The sequence below is a fragment of the Bubalus kerabau genome, chromosome 5 (assembly GCF_029407905.1).
Source record: "Bubalus kerabau isolate K-KA32 ecotype Philippines breed swamp buffalo chromosome 5, PCC_UOA_SB_1v2, whole genome shotgun sequence".
Taxonomy (NCBI): Eukaryota; Metazoa; Chordata; class Mammalia; order Artiodactyla; family Bovidae; genus Bubalus; species Bubalus kerabau.
Window position 1 is genome coordinate 42,131,109 of NC_073628.1, and position 23,968 is coordinate 42,155,076.

The window sequence follows — 23,968 nt, forward strand, 5'->3', positions numbered from 1 at the left end:
CATTTGAAGGACTGAGGATGAAGCTGAAACTCCAGTACTTTGGCCACCTCATGTGAAGAGTTGACTCATTGGCAAAGACTCTGATGCTGGGAGGGATTGAGGACAGGAGGAGAAGGGGATGACAGAGGATGAGATGGCTGGATGGCATCACTGACTCAATGGACATGAGTCTGAGTGAACTCCGGGAGTTGGTGATGGACAGGGAGGCCTGGCGTGCTGCCATTCACGGGGTCGCAAAGAGTTGGACACGACTGAGTGACTGAACTGAACTGATGAAGTAAATGAGACTCAGAGATGTGAAAGGACTTTCCATAAGCTCATATCAAATAGCTACTATTTATGGAGTATTTACTAGGTTCAGGAATTGTACTAAGTATTTTACATGCCTTATATATTATTCATACTTCACAACAATCTTATGAGGTAAGCATTATTATTATTTTAACATTCTATAAAGGAATTGATGTACACAGAGGTTAAGTAATTTGGCCATGGCCACACAATCAACAAACAGCAAAACCAAAATCTAAACACAGAGCTCTCAGATGGCTCGATTTTTCTGTTTTGCCAAGCTGCCTTCTTCCCAGCCCAAGGCTCTTACTGCAACATGGTTTAGTAATTGTTCAGTAATATAAAAATGCTTTCTTTCTATTACCAAGTTAGAACTGCAGGCTTCAGCTCAGTCACACAATCTCTGTTGAAAAAAATAGAGTGTATAAAGAATAATATATATAATCACTTAAAGCAGAAGTGGGGAGGATGTTATGTCCACTTCTTTCACAAAAGAATCAAAGATAGAAAACTCACCATACCTGGGAGCTAAAATCAGTTAAAACAGTGTTAGCAGGGAAGAGAGCAATACTGCCTCAGCATAAAACAAAATAGAAGAGAAAGAAATCACTTTACGACTCAGGAAAAATCACCTAAGAAACAAACAAAATCTAACCACAAATTATATGCTTATTTTAAAATGTTTAAAACAAGGAATGTCTTTGTTGTATTCCTAAAATAAAGGCTGAGTAAGTAATTTCCATCTTGTTTCAAAGTTTCAACAACTCAACACAGAACAGCTCTGCTACAACTTGGTTGCTGCTACTTGTGATACCAACTACATGTGTGCCTAATAGCTCAGTCGTGTCTGGCTCTTTGCAACCCAATGGACTGCAGCCCACCAGGCTCCTCTGTCCATGGATTCTCCAGGCAAGAATACTGGAGTGGTAGCCATTCCCTTCTCCAGGGGATCTTCCCAACCCAGATATTGAACCCAGGTCTCCTGCATCACAGGCAGATTCTTTACTGTCTGAGCCACGGGGGAAGCCCCATCAACACACATTACAGGTTAAATATTTTAATGGGGGTGGCAGCAGCAAAAAAAAAAAAAAGGTCTACATTCCCAAAAACCTTCTATAAATCAGACTTTATGTTAAACAGGTAGAATTTTATCACATGCATGCTGAGGAAGTGAGAAGAGAGATCTCTCCCTTAGGCACCCAAGATGACATTTCAAGAACTAGCAGGTGAAGCTTATGTTTAAAATGATCCCAGGCTGAACACAAACAGTAAATGTCATTTTATCTCAAGTCAAGAAAACTCTAAAACCTTGACCTCTAGGTCTTTTTAAAACTACATACTATTAAAATTATGTCAAAGCTTTTACTTTGGGGCTCATCTGATTTTGTTTCAAGGGAGAAATCAGTCATTGGGACACGACAGGGACTTTATAGGATCCAAAAAAGTGACTCCATTGTCCTTGCTATCCACTTCTAGATACACTAAATATAGAGGTACAGGAAAGAAGCCTGTGGAAACTAATGAGTCAAGCCAACCCAGGCCAAAATAAAATATATTTCTAATTTCTAAAAACATAAGATTCTGCATGGCTTTGGGGAAAGTCAAATTAAGTCTCCAACATGTTCAAAACCTTCTGATGGTTTCTCACTTCTTTCAGAGTAAAATGTTCCCAATAGCCTACAAGACTGTATACAATCTGGTCCCCTATTACCCCAGCACCCATTTTGCTGATTTCTACATACTCTATCCGTCCTTCAAGGCAATAGTAATAGTAGATAAAAATCATTGAATTCCTACTGTGTATCAGACACTCTATAAGCACATCACCTGGATAATTTCATGTAATAATTTCAAAGCTCTTAGGGAAGGTACAAATATTCTCCCTGCCTTATTAAGAACCTACAACTTAGAATGGTTGAATAACTTATTCAAGGTCATATAACTTGTGTCAGGAGTAAACTATAACAACCTGTTACCTAGTCCAAGCTCATTCTGCTCGCAGCACAATAGGCCAATAAATCCAAGAGATGAGGTGTTGAGGCAAGGAATATGATTTCATTTGGAAAACTGGCTGACCGAGAAGATGACGGACTAAAGTCTCAAAATAACCATCGTGTAGGGCCCTGGTTGGGCTTCCCTGGTGGCTCAGCTGGTAAAGAAATTTTCTGCAATGCAGAAGACTCCTGTTCAATTCCCAGGTTTGGAGGATCCCCTGGAGAAGGGACAGGCTACCCACTCCAGTACTCTTGGGCTTCCCTTGTGGCTTAGACGGTAAAGAATCCGCTTGTAATACAGGAGACCTGGGTTGGGAAGATCCCCTGGAGGAGGGCATGGCAACCCACTCCAGTATTCTTGCCCGGAGAATCCCCAGGGACAGAGGAGCCTGGCGGGCTATAGTCCATGGGGTTGCAAAGAGCTGGACACAACTGACCAACTAAGTACAGCACAGGGGCCTGGATGCCAGGTTCTTTTATGGGTCAGAGATGGAAAGAGGTGAGGAAAACAGAGTAAAAAGACCATTTAATTCTGGCAAATATCTCCTAGAATGGCAAGCTTCAGGCAGGGGGATATGTTTGTTTCATTTCCTTATAGCCATTTCACAGGTGGTGTGAAATGGAATATCTCCTGCCATATCAATAAACAAGGAGGTCACAGCTATCCTTGATTCTGGCCCTCCCAATGTGAATTTCTGAGCCACGCTGACAAGGCACCACTCCCTATGCAAGGAACTTAAGGATGTCACAGTTCTTCACAGGTGGGCAGGGTCGGGTTATTTCCCTGTGAGCTAAACAAATTTAGTTTAAGGGGCAGGCAGAGAGGGGCAGGGTTCCCTGAGGCAGGCCATTGTGTATGCTTATAATAACAAAAGCACCAAAACAAGGGTTAAAGCCAGAGAAACAGATTCAGCATGGAGTCAAAATTAACCCTTCTCAGTTACAAACCTAAATACGTTTGACTATAAAGTTAGTGCTTCAGTCGCCATCCCCATGGAATTATCCTTAAAAGCCCAGACATTCAACCGGGAAACAAGCCTCTTGAGGTTGGAGTCAACAGGGAAAAAAATTTTTTTAATTTCAGAGTCTCCCAGTTAATGTATCTACCACAGAGTCTAACAAAAAACAGTAGCTTAGACAATAAATATTTAAATGAAAGTATTAATGGTTGAGTGAGTCATTCTATCAACTGTCGCTTGCTCTATGCATTTGTTTTAAAAATACAGCTAGCTGTCATGGAAGATTCAAATGGTCCTGGCTAAAAAGGTGGAGCAAACTTTTAGAATATTTGTTCTTAGGAAAACTTGCTGTAAGCCAAAATCATAAAGCTAAACTTCTCAACAAGTAATTGATAAAATGAGAGAGAGATTCTAGGTGCTAGAATAAAAGCAAGAAACCAAATAGACAAAAATCCTTGCCCTCGTGCAGCTAATATTTCATTGTGAGGGAAAACAAAAATTTAATTCTTATGACAACTGCATTTTAGAGGAAGAAGCTGAGATATAGTGGGATTAAGTAATTTCCTCAAAACACTCAGCCAGTAAGTGGTAGAACTTGGATTCAAACTGAAATGGTCTCACAGTAGCTAGCTCTTAACAACAACATAACGCCTCTCTGATGGATAATGAAAAGTGCTATGAATAAAAACAAAGCAAGGAATGATAACAGCGGTTCTGGGCATGTGAAAAGGGTATTTTTAATAGAATGGGGTGGGAATCAAGGAGAAGGTGACATTAAAGATTTGAAAGAGACAACTCCCCTTCCCCATGCAGCTCTATGGAGAAATATCATTTCAGCCTAAGGACAAAGCAAGTGGGAAAATTCAAAGCTCTAAGTGTCTGAGCAGCAGTGAAGAGGCTAGGGAGGAGGGACAGGAGTGAGTGAGGAGCAGGGTTTAGATCTGAGAGGTAACTGGGGTCACAACTCTTAAGGAATGTAACCTTTACTCTAGTGAGAAGATCCTGGGAGGTTTTGACAAAGGAGTTTGACTGTCTTATGTTCCACCAGCAATGCTAAAGCCCTCACCTCTGTGAAGGTTTCTAGATTTCTTGTACACTGTTTGAAAACAGAACAGTAGAAAGTCAGTCACTTAAAATTATATTAAATATGACACAATGTCACACCACATGCTACAAAATTCCAGTCTTATTTTTCCATCATTTATGACTTATTTTATAGCAAAAATTTTGAAGTAGAGAATAACACAGAGTCCAAAATATCAAAGAACTACTGAGTCAAATGGCAAGGCAAAATGTGCAGCATTTTTCACAATTATCTTTTAAAAACAAAGGTTTCACAAGGTACAAATTTCCAGTTAGAAGATAAATAAATACTGGGGATATGAAACGAGTCGCCAGTCCAGGTTTGATGCATGATACTGGATGCTTGGGGCTGGTGCACTGGGAAGACCCAGAGGAATGGTATGGGGAGGGAGGAGGGAGGAAGGTTCAGGATGGGGAACACATGTAAACCTGTGGTGGATTCATTTTGATATTTGGCAAAACCAATACAATATTGTAAAGTTTAAAAATAAAATAAAATAAAAAAAAATACTGGGGATGTAATGTACAACATGATGACTGTAAGAAAGATATGATCTCTTCTATCAAAGGAGAAGTTATAAGAAATAAAAGGTGATTCATTCTTAGATACAGTTGAACAGAATAGAATATTCGACTCAACATTCTTAGAATAGTTGAACAGAAAGGTATATAGCTGGCTTATAAATAAGATTCCAAAAATGGCAGCTAGTTCCCAATCCTTTGTTCTTTTCACTTCCTGATTCTCCTTCCTCACAAGAATGATTTGGCAGTCTAATTTAGCAGGCTTTGTCCCGGCAGGTTAATCGTGTGGGCTTTATCTTGGACATACACAAAGAACTAAAAGGATGGGGAAAATAGTTAATATAAATCACCCAATCAAAAATTTAGGTGACATCCGGGAAGATTGTGTCTGTGACTCCCAGCCTAAGAGGAGCCGGAGGAGGAAACCTGAGTCTCAGGAGCAACAACAGAGGGGACTTCTGCTCTGCGTGCTTGCTCCCAGACCTTTGACTGTCGGGCACCCTTCTGCAGAAGCAAAGACTGCCTTGCCAAGCCATCTTTCATTGTCTGTCTTATTCCCAAGACACCTTTTGAGAGCATTTCCAACATGACTACAATGTAATGCTGCTATACAGTACATCTGAAAGTTGTTAAGGGAATATATTCTAAGAGTTCTAATCACAAGAACTGCTTTTTTCTCTTTTTTTTTGGGGGGGGGGTAGTTATGTAAAGTAATGGATGTTGACTAAATTTATTGAGGTAATCATTTCACAATATAGGTAAGTGAAGTCATGCTGTACACATTAAACTTAGTCTGTATGCCAATTATATTCCAATAAAACAAGGGGGGGCAAAACTGTTGTTGAGACTTTTAGGCTTCGTTTTATTTTTTTCTTATTTTTCAGAACCTGATTAAGAAATTTCTATCTACTGTCCTTTTTTCTTGATAGCAAGTTTTCCTGCAGCAAGTCAAGCATTAAGATTCAAGTTTTAGGATATGCGCTACTACCAATGAAGAAAATCTTTGCTGAAAGATTTTGCATCTGTTGCAGAAGCATAGAATGACATTAATAATGGGTATTCCTCACCAATTCTTTTTACCCTAACCATTCCCACATTTGAGTTGTTGTATTAGAGGTCTCCAGAACTTCCGGGGGTATAAGAACAGAAAGCACAGACACTGTATTTTTGTTTTTAAATTCAAAGCCATAGTCCAGGCAGAAGACTGGATTTGTAAGAATATGCAGTCAAATGGAATCTGTTTCTTCCCAATTACATATACATACTCCACCTCTCTCTGACCAAAAATATTCACGTGAAAGAGTGAGAGAAGAAGAGAAAAAGAAAATTTTTATTAGAATCACTTCACCTTGCATCCTTCTCCCGACTCTAAGCCTGTAAAGAAGTTGCCTGGCACCAAAAGGGCACAGGAGAATAAAGCAGAAACAATAGTAGAGGAAAATTCAGAGAGTAAATCCTGAGCAGCTTCACAAGATCCCACTATGCCCCCAAAGAGCAAGAAACAGCCAAATGTTCATTTTGCTGGTTTTCACCCATGTAGCTATGAGATGTACTGGTGATTTTCTTTTTAAGTGAAGACTCTTTGTGGTTGGAATGAAGAGGAAGAACAGATGGTAAAGTGAACCTTAAAGCTGGAGACCAGGTGGAAATATGCATCTCAGCTACAAATGCCAACTTAAAGGAGTGATGACTACCAAAGATTAGGAAGGAAAAGCCCCAATGGGAATTATCTCATAACAGACGCTGACTGATGAACATGATGCCTCTGAAGTCAAATTTGGCTCTGTACCCTGTTGCTGCTGCTGCAAAGTCGCTTCAGTCGTGTCCGACTCTGTGCGACCCCAGAGACGGCAGCCCAAGAGGCTCCCCTGTCCCTGGGATTCTCCAGGCAAGAACACTGGAATGGGTTGCATTTCCTTCTCCAATGCATGAAAGTGAAAAGTGAAAGGGAAGTCGCTCAGTCGTGGCTGACTCTTCGCGACCCCATGGACTGCAGCCTACCAGGCTGCTCCGTCCATGGGATTTTCCAGGCAAGAGTACTGGAGTGGGGTGCCATCGCCTTCTCCGCTGTACCCTGACACCAAATTAAATCTCACACCCAGAGTTTTGGGTGAAGTAGAGAAGAACAGCTGTATTGCTTCACCAGGCAAAGGGGGCCACAGCAGGCTAGCGCCCTCAAGACTGTGTATCTCAACCTAGAGCAGGTACCAATGAGAAGTTTTAAAGAAATGGATCAAAGAGGGAGTGATCAGCTCATGGACATTATTCTGATTGGTTGGTAATGAGGTAAGTGGAAGTCAGCAACATCAACCTTCTGGTTCCCATTGGTCTAGGGTTTACTTGCTTGTGGACAGCAGACCATTGTTAACTTTAACTTCTCCCACCCTGTGGGGATTTCAGCAACTACAAAACAGCTCAAAGATATTGTATCCCTTGATGGAGAAGCAAGGCCTTGCCCCAAGGCTGCACTATTGCTTCTCTTGACTGCTCCATGCCTGTCTTACATTTCCTCCCTTCCCTAATTAACAACTGTTTGAACCTGCCTCTTAGAACTCAGAGAATGCCATGGAGGCTGAATTAAGCCTATTTCCTATAATTGAAAAATGAAGGACACAGGTAGAGTTCTGTGCCCAGGAGCCTCCACAGGTTCCTGCTTAGTATCACTTCCTTGCATGTCTCTTTCATCAACATTATTAAGTCCATCAATAGTCACTGAGGCACTCTCCTCAACACACTGATGTACAATATTATACAATATCTCTGCTCTCACTGAGATGCAGTTGCGGACTATGTGCCCCCAGGGAATTGTTTCCTCTGAGAAAAAAATAGACTGTACAGGAAAAGTGGGGGAGTGATTAAGTATAAAGCAGGAAGCCTTTGAGAAAACCTAGAATTGACTAAGATTATATTTTCTGCCTCTTGGCAGATCTAAGGCTTCATACCAAGATCATGTTGATCTACAGAAAAAGAAAGTTAAAATTTCTATGCCCTATCATATTTCTTTAATATTCACCTGCACCAGGCACTATGCTAGACAGCGTACAGTGGTGTCCTTCCTTGTGGAGCCTTCTACTGGGATGGCAACACTTTCTTGGCAATAAAGTAACACTGACATATTGTAGTCAGATGTCTTTAAAATATCCAATCCAATGGTCATTTGCTCTGAAATATTCATTCTCATGCTACCAGATTTTGTCTTTACATTGTCAAAATACTTCAAGAGATTGATTTGACTCTACTAAAACAAAACAAAACAAAAACATCAGTTAAATACTGAATCCATAAAAAATAATTATTTCAACTACTATTCTTGACTTTTGCCTCAGAGTGGTAGACTGCAGTGGTGAGAAGATAGCTCCTTTTGCATTTTCTTTCATTGTCAAAGATTTTGAAAGGCTATGGATGTCTAAATAAAATCTTTTGAAAATAAGTGTACTAGTACATATATGTGTGTATGTGCTCAGTTGTGTCCAACTCTTTGTGACCATATGGACTGTAGCCTGTCAGGCTCTTCTGTCCAGGGAATTTTTTCAGGCAAGACTACCTGAGTGGGTTGCCACATCCTTCTCCAGGGGACCTTCCCAATCCAGGAATCAAACCTGAGTCTCCTGTGTCTCCTGCATTACAGGCAGATTATTTACCACTTGAGTCATGGGAGAAACTCCTAATCAGGATATTACAGAAAGCAATATCCTAGTGGTAAGACCTTTGACTTTTGAAATTTCTGTTTCTAGAGCCAATGTACCAGTAATACAGGTATCATTCTTGTTGATTCAGAAGGTACTATCCATGACTTCCTTTGTCAGCTCTGATCAACTAAGGTACACCAATTTATTCTCCACTGTAGTCTACATCATGGGGAGACTCAACTAAGAGAACGGAAGAGGAGAAGCATGATGGGATACACAAGGCGTCTCACGACCAGACTGAAACTAGGAACCAGAGGATGCATAGAGGGACTTTCTTCTGGTTTAAAATATACTTCTTGAGCCTATTATGTGACAAATATTCTTGTGGGTGCCCAGGAATCAGGGAAAATGGAGATTTATGATTGCTGTCCCTACAGAGCTTACCTCTTTCCCAGATGCTTTAAATAAACTCAGTTTGTTCACAGAAGGGAATACAGAGTGAAAATTAAAAAGTATGACAAGTATTTGCACTCCATCCTCAGCATCTACTTAATGTTAGTCTAAGCTTTTCTGGTTATGAACTCCATTTTCCCTTCCATTTCTCAATTGCTATTCTTCACTTAGACTATTTTAGCATCAATTTAATTTGGACTCACTTTCTAAACCTAGCTTTTGGAAAGCTGACCGCCACAGGGCAAGATCCTTAGTTATCCTGGCCCAGGTGACAGAAATCCCAAATAAAGATACTTTACCCCTCTTTCCACTTCCATCTTCAGTAAGACCTGTCATTTTGCCTCACATACCCCATTAAGGAAGAGCAATCAATCAGACTCACCTAAGAAGCATACTGACTGGAGTTAATGTGTGTTCATGTTCATATATTTTGGATATAACTGGCCAATATCCAAATCACTATAGACTGAGAACTTTCCAACAGGGGATTACAAGATATGCTGAATTGCATTAAAAGAAATGCTAAAATTGAATGTGGAAAAACCTGTATTATATTAAGTATATTTTGCCTATCTTAATTTTGATGTTGAAAATGACTAAGTCTAATTCCCAAGTGAATTTTTTCTCATTATTCTTCCTTATATTGCTGGCATCTGTTCATAAACCAATTATAAGTCCTGATTTATATCGACTCAATCAAATAATCTTATAGATAACTGCTGAATAAACAGCCTAAAGGTTTTATTTTAATCAGTTTTCTAGCTGATGTATTTGTTGAAAGGATACTAATCATAAAACAAAGGCATTACATGTATGTATCAATTTGTGGAAAATGTTTATCTCTAAGAAAATCTATATACAGCAATATTGTCTAAATTGAATAATTTGAATATACAAAAATCCCACACAAATAAACAGAGATAAACAATAGAATAATGAGAAAAAGAATATGAATAAATTCATAGAATAGCAGACTAAAATACCCAACAAACATATGAAACAATGCTCAAATTCACCAATAGTCTGAAAACTGGAAATTATGTTAAAAACGAACTATTACTAAGCTTATTAAACTGGCAAAAATTAAGAAGAGCAGTAACACCTTCTGCTGTGAAGGATGTGAGGTTAAATTGTACCAACATGCAGTGTCAGCAGAAATGTGAAAGGTGAAATCAGTCCAGCAACATTATTTAAATGAAAAATACACATACCATGAAACCAATAATACCATCCCTGAGAATCTATCCTATAGATACAAAAGCATCAGTAAGTTTGACTGTACATGCAATCATCAGATTGCAGTACTATTTATAGTGGCGGAAAACCGGAAACAGTAAATTACCATTAAGGGGAATGACTGAAGACATATTCACACTATGAAATTATGCATCCATGAGAAGAATGAATGAAAGCTATGCCAGACAAGTTGAAGAAGCAGTCAAATAATATGAAAGTTTTTTGAGAAACCATTGTTGTGCAAAATTCTATGTGTATATATGTGTGCATGTTTCAATACAGATATATATACACACATATATAATTTATATGTTTATATATGAATACATATTACATGACTGAAGAGGGATTAAACACACTAAGTTATTAAGATGGGTTACCTTGTACGTGGGAGGGTAGAGCTAATGCAACATAGGAAGGAAGCAGGTAAAAGAGGAGACATGCAAAAACAAGAAAGTTCTTTTTAAAAAAGGAACTTCAGCATATCTTTGATATTTTATACAAAACTAGGTATATGTCCTGGACTATGGATCTAGAGATTTATTAAAAATAATTTTTAAAAATTCAAAAGAACAAATATCAAAGCAATAACAGACTACAAAAAAATAGAATAGTTAATTAATCCTGGAATGGAGAAGCAAAAGCAAAGAAAGAAGAATAAAAACAAAAAATGTGCTCAATTTTATCAAATAAAAATTTTAAATAGTTTGAATGCCAAAAAGCATATAAGTAAAATTATCAGTAATCAACAAACTAGAAATACTGCAAGATGACATAGTTCATAAATAAAATGCTTATAAAACTATAAGAATTCTAGCACCACTCAGAAAAATGGACAAAGAGCTTGAATAAATCACAAAACAAATACAAGCCAATAACCATAAGAAAACACAGGTCAGTCTCAATAATAAATAATTGCAATGTAAATCATTATGTACCAAATTTTATCTTTTATTTTGACAAATATTTTAAATGACTAGTGCTACTAAGAATATAGGTAAATTTGTCTTTTCTAATATTGCTGATAGCACTTCTGCAGAGCACTTTGACAATTTGTAACAAGAGCCTTAAAAACGTCAATATCCTTGGCCTCAGTTGTTTCATTTACAAAAATCAACCCTAATGAAATAACCGGAAAAAACACAAGGGTTTACATACACAGATAGCCATTACACATTACTCATGGCACAAAACTGGAGATAGCCTCAATTTTTAATGGAGAACTGCTTAAGTTCCAAATGGTAGAATATTGTATAGTCATTAAAATATTTTCAAGAATATTTATTGATGTTATATGGATAAATACTATTAGTACAGCATTCAATTTAAAAGTCATCAACACACCCTACAAGCTGTTGTCCTAGTTTTCTGTACATATATTTGTACAGAAAAAAAGATTAAGAAGTCAAGTTACTTCTAGGTATTGAAATTAAGATGTTTTAATGCTTTTAAGTACTTAAGAAACCTCACATAGTAGGTATCTATGCATTGACACATTACTGTCACTGTTAACCTATACTTCAAGGAATCAAGGTGATCATTAGCTTCAGTCTTATCCAGTTTCCAAATAAGTTCTGAGCAGGCTGGAAAGTGTATCACAGGTCTCAAACTTAACAATTCAAAGACTCAGCTATCAAAGTGCCATTGATTCGCACTAGGATTCAATCAGTTTCCAAATCGGCTCCACAACCCCAATTTTGACATATTGTGTGCGTGCATGTGTGTGCAACACACACACTACCTGCCTTCAAAGTACCAACTGCCACTTAAAAACATCATTAATCAGTTCCTGCCACCATATTGACCCTAGCCTATGAAAACGAGACATACCTCAACTTGCCTTGCTCTTTGGTAACTGCTAAACCCAACAGTAGTCTTCAAACTTTTGATTTCATAATCCCAGCCACAAAAAACCATTTGAGCATATACAGTTCTAATCAGATCAGATCAGATCAGTCACTCAGTCGTGTTCTAATAGCTTTATATTTATTCTTAAATGTACATGTATGACTGTTAATGTTATAAATTATCTAAATATAAAAGATTGTAAAGAATGTAATAAAAAGCAATATAAATGAGAGTTCTATTATTTTGTTCCTATATCCCAATAAATCATTTTATTTGCCCCAGGATACCTGACTCACTACAGAGATCACAGTCTCAGACCATACTCTCCAACCTCGCTGTCCGTCTCCTTCCCTCATTGCATCAACACATGTTCTGAAATTCCAGAATGCCTGATACTTGAGTCAGCTCAAACAATGACAATATTTGTGACAGAACTCATTTATATAACATGAAGAACCATGTTCTTCCTATACCTGGTTTTATCTTTTGGCAAAATCTGAATTTGCATATGCAAATATTATATACAGTATGGTATGTAATGTTGGTATGTAATACTGACACTATAGTATGTAACTAAGTTTCTATTATTATTGTTTGACAACGTTTGTTAATAATCATTACTACTACTAAAACTACCACTACTAATAACTACTTCTTCTTTACTGGTATAAATAATTTTGGTATTTACTGGTATAAATAAATATTTAGTACTTTCAAAACTTTCAATAATGTACCTCTGCAGACTTTTGAAGGTTGTCATGGCATGAAGTAAGAAGGGATGTCTTCTCCCACTTCTGTGCAACTTGATTGGCTTCTTCTATCTTCTGCTCACAACTTTTTTGAGAATTTAGCAATGTCACCTCATAAAATTCTTGAATATCTGTAAAGAAAATGCAAGAGAAAAGTCAACATGTCATGGATGACCTCACAGATAGCTTCTTCATGCACAAGTATATGGAAGATTTTGCTAATTAAAAGAAACCACTGCAACCATTTGCTGCAACTAGAAAAAGCCTGTGCACAGCAATGAAGATACATTGCAGCCAAAAATAAATACATTAATTAATTAAAAAGAACTACATAAATATGTATGCAAAGAGAAACAACAAAAATAGAAATCCTAAAAGTTGCATTTTTATCTGTATGAGAATTCTTATAGCAACTTTATTTAGAATTGCAAAAATTAGAAGTAATCAAGATGTCCTTCAATTAGTGAATGGATAAACATACTGCAATACATAAAATACTATTTAACAATAATAAGAAATGAGTTATCAAACTATGTAAAAACATGGATGAGTCTTAAATGTATATTGCTGAGTTTAAAAAAGCCAGGCATGTAGCCTCTGCTGCTGCTGCTGCTAAGTTGCTTCAGTCGTGTCCGACTCTATACGACCCCATAGACGGCAGCCCACCAGGCTTCCCCATCCCTGGAATTCTCCAGGCAAGAACACTGGAGTGGGTTGCCATTTCCTTCTCCAATGCATGAAAGTGAAAAGTGAAAGTGAAGTTGCTCAGTCGTGTCCGACTCTAGAGACCCCATGGACTGCAGCCCACCAGGCTCCTCTGTCCATGGGATTTTCCAGGCAAAAGTACTGGAGTGGGGTGCCATTGCCTTCTCCAAGGCATGTAGCTAGCCTCCATATTAGAGGATTCCATTTATATAATTTTTGGAAAAAACAAACAAACAACTAAAGAGACAATAAAACTATTAGTGACTTCCAGAAGTTCTAGGAGAATAGGAGGAGGGTTGAATAGGAAAGCACAGAGTGAGGAAAATATTCTGTAATGATACTATATTGGTTGGCACCTAACAGGAAGCATCTGTCAAAATCCAAAGAATTTTACAGCACAAAGAATAAACCATAACATATGCAAATTTTAAAAATCATTTAGGAGCCCAGGGAATCCCAAGATGAAAAGTAGACTGTGACAAAAGAATCTAACTATATCACAGATGAATGAAATAACGTCACTGAAGGCGGTGGGAGAAAAAGATGATGACCTGAATATCAGTAGAGACTGTAAAACCAAAGACAAAGAAACTTATACAAAAGCATCCTAGTCTACACTCTAACTGGTAAATTTGTTTCTCGTGGAGTACAAGTCAACAATTTTGAAGTCACTGTATGTATATAATCAGAATTGAACAATTAAGTAAATGGATGGTAGATGGTAGGAACCAGGTTTCTCGCTGGTGGAGTAGGAAGTTACAAACAAAAAAGTGGGTGGGTAGGGCATTGTACAATGAGTCATATGATTTTGGATTAAAGACATCATTACAAACTCCTTTTTAGCTTAATAGAAATAGGAATGAATACATGTAGAAATACTTATACATATGTATATATACAGGTTAGTATTTGTTATTGTTCAGTCACTCGGTCATGTCCAACTATAAAAACACATATTCCCTCACCCTGTCTGATGAAAGGGCCTACAATAATGACTTTAGCATTATTGTATATAGCATTCTCCAACAAATGGCAGAGGGTAAGAACAAGTACAGTGGTATTAAGTTAGAATTGGGAGTATCTATATGAATTCAGAAGTTTGGAAGGAAAGATGGGAAGGACAAAGAGAAGGACAGAAATAAAGAAAATATGAATAGAAATAGAAATCAAATATGTGTATTAATATTTCCTAGCTGCCATATTTTTCTAGATTGAGAGGGCCTAGCAGCAAGAACACTCCAACAGCAACTGGCACACATAGGAACCAGATCTTGGTTTCAATAAAGGAAACCAGAGCTTTGGGGGGAAATATTTGATCCTAGTACTGGGGCAGAAAATATAACAAGATGAGCCTGGAGTACCTTGAGAATAAGCTCCTCAACCCAAATTTTAAAAATTTTGCTGCAATGGGGCATGTCAAAACAACACAAAAGTTATGAGAAAGAGCAGCCAAACATGGCCAAAATTGGAGCAATTTGAGTAAATATATATGTAACATAGGATTGGATTCTATCCAAAGTATAAAATAAATGTCCAAGAATCTATATCAGTATAAATGAAAGAAAATATGACATTATTTTAAAAATACTCAATGGATGGGTTAAACAGCAGACTAAACAAAGCAGAACTGGAAAATATACCCAAAGAAGTTACCCAGAATGCAACAAAGGAGAAAACAGAATGGAAAATGTGAGAGAAATATTAGAATATACAGAGGATAGATAAGAAGGTCCATTACTTTTCTAGTAGATATCTTCAGGGGAAAAATAAAATAAATAACAAATGACATTTAAAGGGCTATGAATATCAAATTTTTAGAATTTATAAAAATATGAATTCTCAGGTCCTGAAATTAACAGTTCATTTTAAAAAAAGAGAATAAATAAAAGCTACTCTGGCAACCTGATGCAAAGAGCCAACTCATTAGAAAAGACCCTGATACTGGGAAAGATGGAAGGCTAAAGGAGAAGGGGACAAGAAAGAACAAGATGGTTGGATGGCATAACTGACTCAACACACATGAGTTTGAGCAAGCTCCAGGAGATGGTGAAAAACAGGGAAGCCTGGCGTGCTGCAGTCGATGGGGTCACAAAGAGTCGGACACAACTGAGCAACTGACAACAACAATGCCTAGGCCTAGACATAGCACAATAAGCAGAACACCAAGGACAAAGCAGACATCTTAAAAGCAGTCACACAGAAAAGACTAATCTCAGTAGCAATAATGGAGGCTGGATGACAGAAGAACAACTTAAAAATCTTGAAAGAAAACTACTAAGGGGGGACTGCATTCCTTTGCAAATCACATATATATATATATTTTAGGTTTGCATCTAGAATACATAAAGAACTCTCAAAACAAAAAGAAGCCAAAGAATCCAATTGAAAAATGGGTAAAAGATTTGACCAGGCACTTCACCAAGAAAGTAAGAGGTAGCAGATAAGCACATGAAAAGATATTCAACATCATTAATCATTCAGTCAGTTCAGTTCAGTCGCTCAGTCCTGTCCAACTCTTTGCAACCCCATGCAGCACACCAGGCCTCCCTGTCCATCACCAACTCCTGGAATTCACTCAGACTCACGTCCATCGAGACAGTGATGCCATCCAGCCAGTGATGCCATCCCGCCATCTCATCCTCTGGAGTCCCCTTCTCCTCCTGCCCCCAATCCCTCCCAGCATCAGAGTCTTTTCCAATGACTCAACTCTTCGCATGAGGTGGCCAAAGTACTGGAGTTTCAGCTTTAGCATCATTCCTTCCAAAGAAATCCCAGGGCTGATCTCCTTCAGAATGGACTGGTTGGATCTCCTTGCAGTCCAAGGGACTCTCAAGAGTCTTCTCCAACACCACAGTTCAAAAGCATCAATTCTTTGGCGCTCAGCCTTCTTCACAGTCCAACTCTCACATCCATACATGACCACTGGAAAAACCATAGCCTTGACTAGATGGACCTTTGTTGGCAAAGTAATGTCTCTGCTTTTGAATATGCTATCTAGGTTGGTCATAACTTTCCTTCCAAGGAGTAAGCATCTTTTAATTTCATGGCTGCACATTAATCATTAGAGAAAGAAAAATGTTAAACCACAATGAGATACTACTACATTTTTCACTACATATTTATTAAACTGGTTACAATTTTTAAAACTGATCATCCCAAGAACTGACAGTAATCCTAAAGAACTAGAACTCTCAATTGCTGATGGTGAGTATGGAAAACAGTACAACCAGTTTGAAAAAGTTCGGTAATTTCTTAAAAAGTTAAACATATAGCTACTATATAATCCAGCCATCACTGTTCTAGATACTTATCTAAGGAGAAGGAAATATACATTCATGTAAAAAGTCATATTTGAAAGCAATCCAAATGTCCATCAGTAGATCAATAGAGTATACCCATACAATGGAAGACTACTCATCAATAAAAAAACAAAAGAAAATGATACATACAACATGGATGAATTTCAAAATAATGCCAAGTAAAAGAAGTCAGAGAAAAATAAACGTGTCTTTTATAATACCAGTTATATAAAATTCTAGAAAATGCAAACTAATCTATATTGACAAAACAATTCTGTAGTTGCCTGGGAATAGGACTGTGAGGTTAGGCAGGAAAGGGTGAGTGGGAGAGTTTATAAAGGAGTGTGTGCATATATCAAAACATTAAATCATTGCTTCACATATGTGCAGTTTATTATGTATCAATTACACCTCAATAAAGAAAGTGAAAAAGACAAGATGCAATTGAGAGAAGTTATCTTCATATCATACAGGCAAAGGGACAGTATGTGGGTGTGTAAAAACCAAAAAGGAATACAAACCAAAAGAAAAAAAAAAAAAAAAAGGTGGGAAAATATAAACAGGATATTTCACAGCAAACATGTATCACTGATAAATCTGATAAGGGAAAAGATTCTCAATCTCATTTGTGGTCATAAATACACACTAAGATCATAACCAAACACCACCTACACCAATAATATTGGCTAAAATATTACTGTAGTTTAGTATATCTTGAAGTCAGGGAGAATAATTCCTCCAGCTCTATTATGGTTTATGATTATTTTGGCTATAATATATTTTGTGTGTGTGTGTTTCCATACAAATTTTAAAATTATTTCTTCAAGTTCTGTGAAAAATGTCATTGGTATTTTGATAGGGATTGCATTGCATTTGTACGTTGACTTGGGTAGTATGGCCATTTTAACAAGGTTAATTAATCAACCTTGGTTAATTCTTCCAATCCAAGAACACAGTGTGTCCTTCCATCTGTATGTGTTGCCTCCAATTTCTTTCAACAGTATCCTATAGTTTTCCAAGTACAGATGTTTTACCTCCTTAGGTAAGTTTATTCACTCTCAGATATAGAGAACAAACTAGTACTTAGAAGTGGAGAACGGGAAGAGGAGAGGGGCAACATATTAGTAGGGGATTAAGCTACAAGGATACATTGTACACCACTTGTAATATAGACAATATTTGATAATTATAAATGAGTATAATCTTTAAAAACTATGAATCACTATATTGTATACCTGTAACATATAATATTATATGTCAACTGTGGGCTTCCCAGGTGGCACTAGGGGTAAAGAGCCTGCCTGCCAGTGCAGGAGACATAAGAGATGCAGGTTTGATCCCTGGATCTGGAAGATTCCCTGGAGGAGAGCACGGCAACCCACTCCAATATTCTTGCCTCGAGACTCCCATGGACAGAGGAGACTGGTGGGATACAGTTCATAGGGTTGCAAAGAGTTGGACATGACTGAAGTGACTTAGCACAGTATATGCCAACTATATATTTCAATTAAAAAAGGGAAAAAAATCTATGAATGAATGGTAACATTTATTCCTGGTGAGTCTGAATTGCCATGACCACTTTAGAAAATAATCTTGTCTTGTAAAATTCACCCTTTTTTTTTCTGTAATCCAGCATTTCTTCTACTCAGTATATATTATAGATAAACTCTTACACATATGCATCAGGACACAAACCAAAATGTTCATAGCAGCACAGATTATGGGAGCAAAAAATTAGCAAAAAATCTCCATCAAAAAAGTAGATAAATATGGTATGTTCTCAGAATGGAATTCATGTAACAGCCAAAATGAATGAACTATAGTATCACGAAATAACATGAAAAAATCTTAGAAACATAACGTTGAATGAAAAAAAAAACAAGTCTCAGTACAAAAATATTTTTTTAAAGTTCAAAAACAGGCAAAACTAAGCTATATATTTTCAGGCATTCATACAAATATATGTGAAAAAAAATAGATCAAAGCAAAGAAGCACATGAAAAGTTGTAATTACAACAGTGCAAGGAATGGGGAGGAAAATGGGATAAAAGAGGAACATACAGGTTTTCAGTTCCAGATTTGGGGGCTTATTTCAGAAATGTTTTTTTTAAAAAAAAAAAAGAAATTTTTTTTTTATTACCATGCTACATATATATATATATATATATATATATACACACACACACACACACTCTTTTACATGTATAAATATTATACTTTTTTACATATTGAAGAAAAATTGAGTATTTAATAAATACTGGTTTATTCTAAAAAGTTACTCTCAATTTTCATGCACAACTACAAATTTATTCTGGCACTAGCAATAAAGAGGCTGTGAAGTCATGTATGTAAAATGTGTAAGAGCAGAAGGTAAAAGTCATACAGATATAAAATCATACAAATACTTTCCATACTTTTGAGCATTCTAAGGGTTGGTATATTGATAGAAGCAAGGTCCAATGCTGTAAAGAGCAATATTGCATAGGAACCTGGAATGTCAGGTCCATGAATCAAGGTAAATTGGAAGCGGTCAAACAAGAGATGGCAAGAGTGAACATCGACATTCTAGGAATCAGCAAACTAAAATGGACTGGAATGGGTGAATTTAACTCAGATGACCATTATATCTACTATGCGGGCAGGAATCCCTTAGAAGAAATGGAGTAGCCATCATGGTCAACAAAAGAGTCCGAAATGCAGTACTTGGATGCAATCTCAAAAATGACAGAATGATCTCTGTTCATTTCCAAGGCAAACCATTCAATATCACAGTAATCCAAGTCTATGTCCCAACCAGTAACACTGAAGAAGCTGAAGTTGAATGGTTCTATGAAGACCTACAAGACCTTTTACAACTAACACCCCAAAAAGATGTCCTTTTCATTATAGGGGACTGAAATGCAAAAGTAGGAAGTCAAGAAACACCTGGAGTAACAGGCAAATTTGGCCTTGGAATACAGAATGAAGCAAGGCAAAGACTAATAGAGTTTTGCCAAGAAAATGCACTGGTCATAGCAAACACCCTCTTCCAACAACACAAGAGAAGACTCTACACATGGACATCACCAGATGGTCAACACCGAAATCAGATTGATTATATTCTTTGCAGCCAAAGATGGAGAAGCACTATATAGTCAACAAAAATAAGACCAGGAGCTGACTGTGGCTCAGATCATGAACTCCTTATTGCCAAATTCAGACTTAAATTGAAGAAAGTAGGGAAAACCACTAGACCATTCAGGTATGACCTAAATCAAATCCCTTATGACTATACAGTGGAAGTGAGAAATAGATTTAAGGGCCTAGATCTGATAGATAGAGTGCCTGATGAACTATGGAATGAGGTTCATGACATTGTATAGGAGACAGGGATCAAGACCATCCCCATAGAAAAGAAATGCAAAAAAGCAAAATGGCTGTCTGAGGAGGCCTTACAAATAGCTGTGAAAATAAGAGAAGTGAAAAGCAAAGGAGAAAAGGAAAGATATAAGCATCTGAATGCAGAGTTCCAAAGAATAGCAGGAAGAGATAAGAAAGCCTTCCTCAGCAATCAATGCAAAGAAATAGAAGAAAACAACAGAATGGGAAAAACTAGAGATCTCTTCAAGAAAATTAGAGATACCAAGGGAACATTTCATGCAAAGATGGGCTCGATAAAGGACAGAAATGGTATGGACCTAACAGAAGCAGAAGATATTAAGAAGAGGTGGCAGGAATACACAGAAGAACTATATAAAAAAGATCTTCATGTCCAAGATAATCACGATGGTGTGATCACTCACCTAGAGCCAGACATCCTGGAATGGGAAGTCAAGTGGGCCTTAGAAAGCATCACTATGCACAGAGCTAGTGGAGGTGATGGAATTCCAGTTGAGCTATTTCAAATCCTGAAAGATGATGCTGTGCAAGTGCTGCACTCAGTATGCCAGCAAATTTGGAAAACTCAGCAGTGGCCACAGGACTGGAAAAGGTCAGTTTTCATTCCAATCCCAAAGAAAGGCAATGCCAAAGAATGCTCAAACTACTGCACAGTTGCACTCATCTCACACGCTAGTAAAGTAATGCTCAAAATTCTCCAAGCCAGGCTTCAGCAATATGTGAACCGTGAACTTCCAGATGTTCAAGCTGGTTTTAGAAAAGGCAGAGGAACCAGAGATCAAATTGCCAACATCCGCTGGATCATGGAAAAAGCAAGAGAGTTCCAGAAAAACATCTATTTCTGTTTTATTGACTATGCCAAAGCCTTTGACTGTGTGGATCACAGGAAACTGTGGAAAATTCTAAAAGAGATGGGAATACCAGACCACCTGACCTGCCTCTTGAGAAACCTATATACAGGTCAGGAAGCAACAGTTAGAACTGGACATGGAACAACAGACTGGTTCCAAATAGGAAAAGGAGTTCGTCAAGGCTGTATATTGTCACCTTGCTTATTTAACTTATATGCAGAGTACGCCATGAAAAACGCTGGGCTGGAAGAAGCACAAACTGGAATCAAGATTGCTGGGAGAAATATCAATAACCGCAGATATGCAGATGACACCACCCTTATGGCAGAAAGTGAAGAGGAACTAAAAAGCCTCTTGAGGAAAGTGAAAGTGGAGAGTGAAAAAGTTGGCTTAAAGCTCAACATTCAGAAAACTAAGATCGTGGCATCTGGTCCCATCACTTCATAGGAAATAGATGGGGAAACAGTGGTAACAGTGTCAGACTTTATTTTTGGGGGCTTCAAAATCACTGCAGATGGTGACTGCAGCCATGAAATTAAAAGGCGCTTACTCCTTGGAAGAAAAGTTATGACCAACCTAGATAGCATATTGAAAAGCAGAGACATTGCTTTACCAACAAAGGTCCGTCTAGTCAAGGCTATGGTTTTTCCAGTGGTCATGTATGGATGTGAGAGTTGGACTGTGAAGAAAGCTGAGCACCGAAGAATTGATACTTTTGAACTGTGGTGTTGGAGAAGACTCTTGAGAGTCCCTTGGACTGCAAGGAGATCCAACCAGTCCATTCTGAAAGAGCTCAGCCCTGGGATTTCTTTGGAGGGAATGATGCTAAAGCTGAAACTCCAGTACTTTGGCCACCTCATGTGAAGAGGTGACTCATTGGGAAAGACTCTGATGCTGGGAGAGATTAGGGGCAGGAGGAGAAGGGGACAACAGAGGATGAGATGGCTGGATGGCATCACTGACTCGATGGACGTGAGTCTGAGTGAACTCTGGGAGTTGGTGATGGACAGGGAGGCCTAGAGTGCTGTGATTCATGGGGTCGCAAAGAGTCGGACATGACTGAGCGACTGAACTGAACTGAACTGAAGGGTGAGTAGGGTATTGAGTTGACAAAAGTAAGTGGAATAAGGAATTTTTTAAATATAAAATCCCCAAAACAAGATATGTTTACATTACCTGGTTTCAAGTATTAATTAAAAAGAAACAAAGAATTTCTATAAAAATGTCTTCAGAGACATATTTTCTAAAAAATAATGACATAATGAGTAAAACAATTTTTGCAGGTAGTCAAATTTCTAGATTCTTTTTCTTTGCATCAATTTTGAGGATATAAACGCTGTTTCATAAGCAGCATTTCCAAGCTGCCAAGTTTTGAAATATTAGGTGTATAAATTTTCCAGAAATAGAAGATGTATCATATGAATGTTAAAAGATTCATACAAACAAGTTACACCTTGACACATAACGGATACCAGTAACTTGTTCACATTTAGGAAAACCCAACGGACAGTATTTTAATACCTAATTTGAAAATCTTAATTATTACCCTAAACCTGATGAAGTGTTCGGTCTATTTCACTCTTCTATTTATACTCCTTGTCTAAGCAACTACTAGAGGGGAAGAAAGGCGTTTTAAGTCACAGATTACTTAAATTGGAAGCTAATTCTGCAGCCGTCAAATTTTACTTCTGAACAGTATTATTTTTTTGAACACCTGGTATATATCAGTGTGTCATTTCCAGGCATCTCTTTTTGGCACCCTCTTGTTTCCCCAACACCACAACTACCAACACCACTTCCTGACTCTTCCCGAGGCCCAGAACCCCTTTCCTACACATCGAAATCCTCTCTCTGGGTACCTCTCTTCGATACCCAGTCCCAGTACTATGCCTTTATAAACAGGATATTGGAAGTAAGAGATCTAAACATGAAATGCCATCAGAATAGAAATTTTTCTTACTAAAAGTGAGTTCAATTGAGTAGGACATGTGAGAGTAAGAACAGCCAAACAGCAATCACCATAAAGAAAACCATTTGTCTCTGAAGACAAAGGAATGCCAGGGAGAAACCTAACAGACAGGCCTTTTTGATAAGTCTTTCCTAGTTTGCTACAATGACCTCCTAACTCCTTAACTTATTACATTTCCTCCATGACTGTCCACTCTTCATCAAATCCAGCATAAAACACCCAGCTCTAACAGCTTCTGTGGGTTTTCACTTCCTAATGAAGACTTCCATGTCATGTAAAACTTAAATACATTTGTATGCTTTTATCCTGTTTAAAAAGAAAAAGAAAAATATTTCTGTTGGGAATTGTGGGGGGTGGGGAAGGTAGACAATGCCACTTCTTTCCTCACATTCCCACAAAATATTGCTCAAATCTATTTAATAGTTATTTTTTATTCTACCTTATATTAGAAGTACTTGTTCACCATCTATTCTCAATTCAACATTTCAATTTAATAAGTAATTTTTCAGAAATGAAGGTCTTCAGGAATGAAGACAATGTCAGAACCAGCCATATATTCTCTACTATTTAGCATCATTCTTTGCACTAACACACAATGAAGGCTTACTAATTTTAGCTTATTTGCATTACCTCTCTATTAAAAGCTCAAAGAGAAGAAAAGTCAGTGAATAAAGTCAAATCTTTTCACACTCAGGATTGCAGAAAACCTGCACATTATTTGGATTATGCTTTCATGTGACTTGACTACTTGATTACAACTGCTAGCAGTTTTTATTTTGCACTGTCCTCCCTCAAATGAAAAAAGTTTTTTCCACCTCTAAGGATACATTCTAAATAAATTCTTCCAATTCTTGAAGGCATACCCATATTAACCTCACAGTTATTTTTTAAATAGTCTATAAATTACTGTCAAATTTACAAATGAGTGTTTCTCCATCTCTGACATACACATGAATCTCAATCATCTGGAGATTTTGTTAAAATGCAAATTATGATTAAAGT

The 23,968-nt window shown here is 37.5% G+C and overlaps 1 protein-coding gene across 10 annotated transcripts in view; it reads right to left on the minus strand.

The window, feature by feature from the left end:
- LOC129652658 (disks large 1 tumor suppressor protein-like) overlaps positions 1–23,968 on the minus strand; it is a 690,295-nt gene that overhangs the window by 324,633 nt on the left and 341,694 nt on the right. For all 10 annotated transcript variants that reach the window (XM_055581514.1, XM_055581513.1, XM_055581519.1 and 7 more), the window contains one exon: positions 12,750–12,895. In XM_055581514.1, coding sequence (XP_055437489.1) covers positions 12,750–12,895 — 146 coding nt within the window. The remainder of the gene's footprint in view (positions 1–12,749; positions 12,896–23,968) is intronic.